The 7,183-nt window shown below is 38.4% G+C and overlaps 2 protein-coding genes across 2 annotated transcripts in view; one reads left to right on the top strand and one right to left on the bottom strand.

Moving 5' to 3' along the window:
- Nucleotides 1-444: 444 nt before the first annotated feature.
- LOC105620284 (inhibitor of nuclear factor kappa-B kinase subunit epsilon) lies at nt 445-3,619 on the top strand. Its single transcript, XM_012201788.1, has 4 exons — nt 445-868; nt 1,357-2,530; nt 2,866-3,067; nt 3,185-3,619. The coding sequence occupies exons 1-4, from the start codon at nt 445-447 to the stop codon at nt 3,617-3,619; spliced, it is 2,235 nt and encodes a 744-aa protein (XP_012057178.1).
- Nucleotides 3,620-4,004: 385 nt separating this feature from the next.
- LOC105620283 (protein VAC14 homolog) overlaps nt 4,005-7,183 on the bottom strand; it is a 3,498-nt gene continuing 319 nt past the window's right edge. Inside the window, exons 2-7 of the mRNA XM_012201787.1 lie at nt 6,725-7,106; nt 5,921-6,503; nt 5,167-5,738; nt 4,788-4,906; nt 4,622-4,701; nt 4,005-4,548 (exon numbers count right to left, since the gene is read on the bottom strand). Coding sequence (XP_012057177.1) covers nt 4,244-4,548; nt 4,622-4,701; nt 4,788-4,906; nt 5,167-5,738; nt 5,921-6,503; nt 6,725-7,106 — 2,041 coding nt within the window. The 3' untranslated portion in view covers nt 4,005-4,243. The remainder of the gene's footprint in view (nt 4,549-4,621; nt 4,702-4,787; nt 4,907-5,166; nt 5,739-5,920; nt 6,504-6,724; nt 7,107-7,183) is intronic.

Below are 7,183 nucleotides of genomic sequence, written 5' to 3'. Positions count from 1 at the left end.
CTCTCTCTCTCTCTCTCTCTCTCTCTCTCTCTCTCTCTCTCTCTCTTCAACGTCCGAATATATATATTTATCTCCTTTTAAGTGCAAACATTTTTGGGGATTTCAGCAACGCGAACAGACTTTTAACGTCGACGTAAATAAACTATTCGTTTCTGCATAGGTTAGGTTGCTCCGTTTGTAAACGTGTCACTCTAAATGCTGCCTTTTAATGCCACTTAAATCTACATTTTCATTCTTCGTATTCACGAATACGCCGCCCCTAATATTCCAGCCGAAAATGCTTCTCAGAAAGCAATGGTTTTCTAACGGAGATACGCCGATGAGCGTCCATCGAAACGTGGAAGGTGACGTTTGTGACGTCACAAAAGGATCGCGCAACGTGAACGGGGAGACGGATAGGTGACGGAAATCAGATTTGTCCAGGAGAAGTCTCACGTGAATGACATGTCTTTCCTTCGTGGATCCGCCAACTATGTCTGGTGCACCACCAGCGTGCTCGGCAAGGGCGCGACCGGCGCAGTGTTCCAGGGTGTCAACAAAAACAACGGGGAACCAGTCGCGGTGAAGACCTTCAATCAGCTGAGCCACATGCGGCCGCACGACGTACAGGTGAGGGAATTCGAGGTCCTGAAGAAGGTCAAGCATGAGAACATCGTTAAGCTGCTGGCGATCGAGGAGGAGCAAGATGGTAGAGGAAAGGTCATCGTCATGGAACTTTGTACTGGCGGCAGCCTCTTCAACATCCTAGACGATCCAGAGAATACGTACGGTCTCGCAGAGAGCGAGTTCCTACTGGTATTGGAACACCTATCGGCTGGTATGAAGCACCTGCGCGACAACAATTTGGTTCATCGGGACTTGAAGCCAGGTAGAAGATTCAAGATAATATAGATTGCTTTCCTTTTAGGAGACACAATTGACGTACATACATTTTCTTGTTATTCATTGAATATCAGAAAGAATCTTTTCATTTTAGGAAATACAGTTAAAACAAGTATCATTCTATCTTTGTTACTCACTGAATATCGAGAAAGATAAAATGATACTTATGTCATCAAATGGAAAATATCCTTTGGCTATCATGTGTTCTTGTTCCCAAAAGTATAATCTAATGAGTGTGGATAAAACTGTCAATAGTTGTAAAATAAACGTTCTGCTGAATGCAGCCATTATTTTACATCGGTTGTGCTTATTTTTTTATTACAAAACAATTTTCCATTTGATTTTATTCAGAATTAAGATAACTTGGTTACTTATATTTTCAGTACTTTACGAATATGTGTTTTATATTTGGAGTCATTTTCTGGAGTTTCTTGGAGTTCTTTAGTCATCTTCTGTTTCTTTTTTTTCGCACAGGTAATATAATGAAATTCATCGCTGACGACGGCAGTACGATATACAAGCTTACTGATTTCGGAGCCGCTCGGGAATTGCAGGAAGATCAGCAGTTTGTTTCGCTGTACGGCACTGAGGAGTATCTGCATCCGGATATGTACGAACGTGCAGTCCTGAGGAAACCTGTCGGCAAGACCTTTGGAGCAACAGTTGATTTATGGTCCATAGGTGTGACTCTCTATCATGTCGCGACGGGTAATTTACCGTTTAGGCCGTTCGGTGGGCGAAGGAATAAAGAGACTATGTTCTACATCACCACAAAGAAGGCATCAGGCGTGATATCCGGGCTACAAACTTCGGAGAACGGACCGATCGAATGGAGCAGAGAATTGCCGCAAGTCTGCCAGCTAAGCACAGGCCTGAAAAAGATAGTGACTCCACTGTTGGCCGGCTTGTTGGAGGTGGACCCGCAAAGAATCTGGAGCTTCGAGCGATTCTTTAGCGAGGTTACGGACACGCTTTGCAGGAAACCCATTCATATATTTAACATTCATAAAGCCAGTTTGATTAAAGTCTTTCTACATCCGGAAGAGAAATTAGTCGCTCTGCAGATACACATTCAGGATCAGACCGAGATCATGCCCCACGCGCAGATTCTTCTGCTTGGAGAAATTCCTCTTACGAATCTCATCGAAGAATCTACACCAGGCAAGGGATATCCCAATACTAGTAACGACAAACCGTTGATGTTGTTTTCACGAGAGAACAACAACGTCGTGTTACCAATGGAGACCGAACTGCCCAAATTTCCAGTCTTCGCGAATCTCGTTTCCGTAGAGAACGACGCGAGCCAAGCTAAAGTCGCGTGCTCCGTAGGACATGTTTGTAAACGTAGAATCGACAAACTGGCATTGTGCAGCAAATTATCGCGGGACGCCATAGACGCGTTTAGCGGTCTTCTATCTACAGAGCTTACTCGAGTGCTGGAGAAGTGTCAGCATTCGAAGGAATTCACGAAAGCAGTGGAGGATACCGTATTGGCGGTAGAAAGGAGTGAGACTTTCGCCAGGCACGTATTCCGAAAATTCGGCGGTCAAACTGCAGTGGAGGTCAAAAACTGGCGAAAGGAATTGGAAGTGAAGAGTAAGGAACTTATGAGCGAGCTAACTCCAGCAATAGTGCAACTCCATCAGAGGTAAATCGTCTTAAAAGACGCAAAGCTATAACTGCTACATTTGAAAAACACATTTCATCGACAGAGATCGATTCCTTCCCTATTTATGAGCATTTCTTTATAATCTTGCAAAGTATAATCGGCAATTTAAAAAGAAATTTATGTGTCTTTTACAGCTTGTCTTTTACAGCTGAACTAATGTTGTTTAATTACATTTATACAATTAAGCTACCGATTATATTTTACAAATACTCTTTGTATTAAAACTTAAACAGGTATATGTTTGAAATTTGGCGAAAACGAGAAGGAAAGTTGTGATGCAGCAAAAAACAAATTTATTATATTATTATTGTAAGGTATGTAAAAGAAGGCAACTTACACGGAGAATGGGACAACAGTACTCGCGGTTTGTGGTGTCCGTGGACCACGAAAGCGAGCCAGAGAGCAGCAACTTTAGTCGATCGCTTGAGAGATGGATGGCAACATTTATTGAGAGACAGGGCCACTCGCAGTCTCACTTATAATGACGAACAATTCCACGTTCTTGAACGCATAAAAGTATGTAATTTATGTATTGAGTTTCGCAGTCTATTTTTAATTATAAATTAAGATATAAATCAGAAAACTTGCAGAAATTATTTTCTTGTTTAATTCATTGCAACCTTCATTGAACAGGTCACGGAAACGGGACGTCGATTGAAAGCGCTTCTCGAAACTGAGTGTATACCAGCAATGACACAACGATCCGAGTGCGTCGCCGATTGGTACAAAATGGCACAAACGGTGTTCCTGCAGACTCAGATATTGGACAAGGACATAGACAGTTATGAACGCGTGCTGGAATCATTTTCCTATCGTTTATCGCAGGAGAGCAAGGAGTACAATGAGAATCTATTGCATTCGTTAGACAGACTTCCTGGCAAATCGAAAACAATCGAAAAAACGAGTGTGCCAATGCAGGAAAGCACGAAGAAATGGCGCAATATCTGTGACACGCAAGAGCAAATCACGATGCTTCTTTATGAAAACGGTCTACTTGTGGATCAGCTTGATCATTTATCAATGATTGATAGGCTGGATGATATAGGCGATACGGGATATGAACTTTAGTATGCGTTACTATCGTTTTCTTATTAACGTTTCTTATAATCGGACAATGACTGTGTTCCGACATATTTGTAAAAAGTATTGAAAATCTGCTCTCTAAATTCTTTGGAGTGGATCTCATTCTAAAGAATGAAAATGAAAGTTAATTTTAAAAAAGAATGACTCAATTTTCAATCTTTAAGAGTGAGATTCATTCTGAAAAGTTTTAGAGAGTAAAGTTCACGTTATGTACACTATAAATCTTCAGTACTGGTATATCGGAACACACGGCCAATATGAGATGAAGACTGAAATTTAAAATGTATATATATTAGAACCTGATATATCTATGTAATTAGTATATATATTTTTAAGATAAACGTTAAATGAATTCGTATTCGTATTCTCTTTGGCTAAACGATATCATTTTATTTAATATATCAACGATTTTTGACCATTTGTCTCTAACGAGTCCAACGATTTTGTTTTAATAAATAATTATATTTTTATACAATAAAGCTGAACACAAGTTTTACATATAATTATGCAGCAAAAAGTTTAACAAATCAGAAATATCTCTTTTCTTTTATATATGTTATAAAAATCGGTGCGTACGAATTTTTGCACATGAAAAAACGAACGCGTGATTCATACATCTACATGACTACTATTCCTCTCGATTAAAGAATTCAGTCTTTGTTTGCGCTTCTGTTCCCTGTGATGTTCCTGTACTAAATGGAAATGTTTCAACAGCTTGTTGAAATCGAATGGGCAATCAACGTTTATTTCCTCCTGTTCGCTTTTAGGTATCGGCTTCGTAGCTGGAGGTATCGCTGCTAAACGACGTTGTAAAGTAGCGTAGGCATCACTCTGCGGCAGGATCATAAGTAAGCCATATAATGCGTATATCAAAGCATCATTTTTCTCCCATTCCAATAGCTGCAGTCTCAAATCTTAAATAAAAAAAAGAAAGAAAAAAATACAATTCGCTTTCAATGTTTCATTAACAACATGTCATATACTTACAAGTAAATATCGGTGATTCTATTAACTGTACCAATTTATCTATCTCCGTTAGGAACTCTACTGTGACCTCTATGTTTTCACTGATATATATAAATGTTAAGGTATTAAAAATGTTCATTGAGATAATGGAAGCGGATAGTCTGAAAAAGAATAGAAAAAAGGATACAAGGATCGAATTATGTTGCACGCATGTCGGTAATGTTGAGACAGGAGACATAGGGCCACAGTTGCAACCGGATTGTGACACCAAGATACGTACAGGCACTCAAATAACGCGCAACTGTCCTGAAAAAATTCAATTCATGGATATATTTTTTTATGTAAAATGAGGTAACTTTGGGTTATCCCAGTCGAGATAACTTTGGCCAAAATAAAAAAAAATGCTAGCACGCATTAAAAATCAGGAAATATAACATTTTAAAACATCTTTAAGATGTTTTTAAGACATCTTTTGATTTTAGCATGCATGCTGGACTTAAATTTAACGTATCGATTTTAATCTCTCTGTAAAATTTCATGAGAAAGCTGAATACACGCAAACTTACTGGAGAGTCTAAATGCCTTAATTTGTTGCGCAAATCAAATAACTCGGAACTGGTTAATAAGATAACATTCAGAGTTTGTATCATAGTACAGGCGAAACCTAAATTTTGCTCTTCCAGCAGTATCTTCGCTAGAGTCTTGTATATATCCTCTGCGCTCAAAAGCACACACAGCTCTCTTATAATAAAAGTGCCTCGTTCTTCTAACAAATGTCTATCGGTCGAGAAGATCCTTAATAAATTAACTATAAACTTTGTGAAATACTTATTCTGTATCTTCTCATTAGGATTGGTTGCTATCGCCTCCGGAGATTTTGAACTGATAACCTCAGCCATTACCACTAAAGTTTGTTGCACCACTTCGTCGGAACTGTCACTTAAAGATTTCATTAATATTGGAAACAAATCCTCGATATGATTAAACATTTTTTGAGGAATATTTATGAACAAGTGATGTATCCATTTTAAAACTGCGACTTTAGTTTGGACCGATAAGCATAACAAGTGCTTTGTAAGTACTTCCACTACACTGGCGAGATCCAAATTTTCATCTAGAGAATAATTTTCTATTGTATCTGAAAGAGAAAGGGACACAAATTTTATTATTATCATGTATATTTTCTAAATGATGTGAAGATCTCTCTCACAAATTTTAAAACAATTCAATTTCAGAAATGATTAAAATTTTAAATAATATTTGATCTCAAATGATCTTTGCAATAATTCGAAACACTCATGAACTTTTTTGAACACTTACCATTTTTTTCTCTCATAGAATATGCCTTATTTTCTTGATCCTTATTTGTGATCTCTGTACTTTGGACGATTATTAATTTCATTAAATTTGCGTTTACTTGCGTTGCAGTTTCTTTGATATTCTTACGTGTATCGCCATCATACGCCAAGCATGGTAAAACGGCCACAAGAATTCCGGACATGTACGGGAGCATGAGAGGTCCGGAGAGGTGTACAAACTCTTTGATCCACGTGATGGCGGTCAGTTGAAGCAGATCGTCGCTACTCTGAGCGTGCGTTATCAGTATGTTTATCATGGCCGGGAAATCCACTCTAGCAGGATTGGATTTTATGCTACGTAAAAATTCACCGAGGACCGTATCCGTGACTTTTTTTATCTCTAATGTCGGATCCTCCAATATCTTAAACAATCCATCGAGTATCTCAGGTAGAAATATTATTAGGTCCATGTTGGGCACCGCATCCAGCACAGATATCCATGATATTACAAACAGTCTGCCAAATGGATTCTTTGTATAAATACGCTCGCGTAATAGAGGTATAAATTCGACTAAACCGAAGAGACCGCTTTCCGTTACAATATCCTGAAAGGATATAAAATGTGATGATACTTTATACATTCTTCAAATAAATGTAAAAATTTTGTAAAATAGTAGAACAATTCGCGCTGAATAAAATGTATATAAATATAGCTTCTGTACATTTAGTGAATTTTTATATAATTAGGGTATCAGGAGACAATGTCTCGCGCTAAGATTTTGAATATCTTATATGAATAATAAAGAATTAAGAATTCTTCAGCTACCTTCATCAATCTGTCGAGTAATTCAGTGGCGTTTTTTATGTTCTGCTCAGTGTCGCAAGCCAGTTTGCTAAGAGCGGCAAAAATGTCTGTAAATTGAGGAAGCACCGCTCCCCTTGCCACTTTGACTACATTATACAGACTCTCGCAAGCATAATATCTAACTCTCAAGTCATAATCATTGAAACATGCTAGAATTGGATGGATCAGGTCTTCTATATATTGACCAGTATCCTTTCCAAGACCGACTGCAATCGCTGCAAGACCTATTAAGCCACCTTTACGTGTATGTGGATTCTGTGAAGTAGCAAAGTCCTGCCCAAGAACTTTCAGCAACCTCTTGATCTGCACGGTGTTGTTATGAGCAGCGAATTCCTTCACCATCCTATAAAGATAAAAAAATGCATTAATCATTAAATAAAGAGAGAGAGAGAGAGAGAGAGAGAGAGAGAGAGAGAGAAG

This window comes from Atta cephalotes (genome assembly GCF_000143395.1).
Source record: "Atta cephalotes unplaced genomic scaffold scaffold00025, whole genome shotgun sequence".
NCBI lineage: Eukaryota > Metazoa > Arthropoda > Insecta > Hymenoptera > Formicidae > Atta > Atta cephalotes.
Note: the sequence above shows the minus strand (reverse complement) of the source record. Positions and strands in the feature narration are given on the sequence as shown.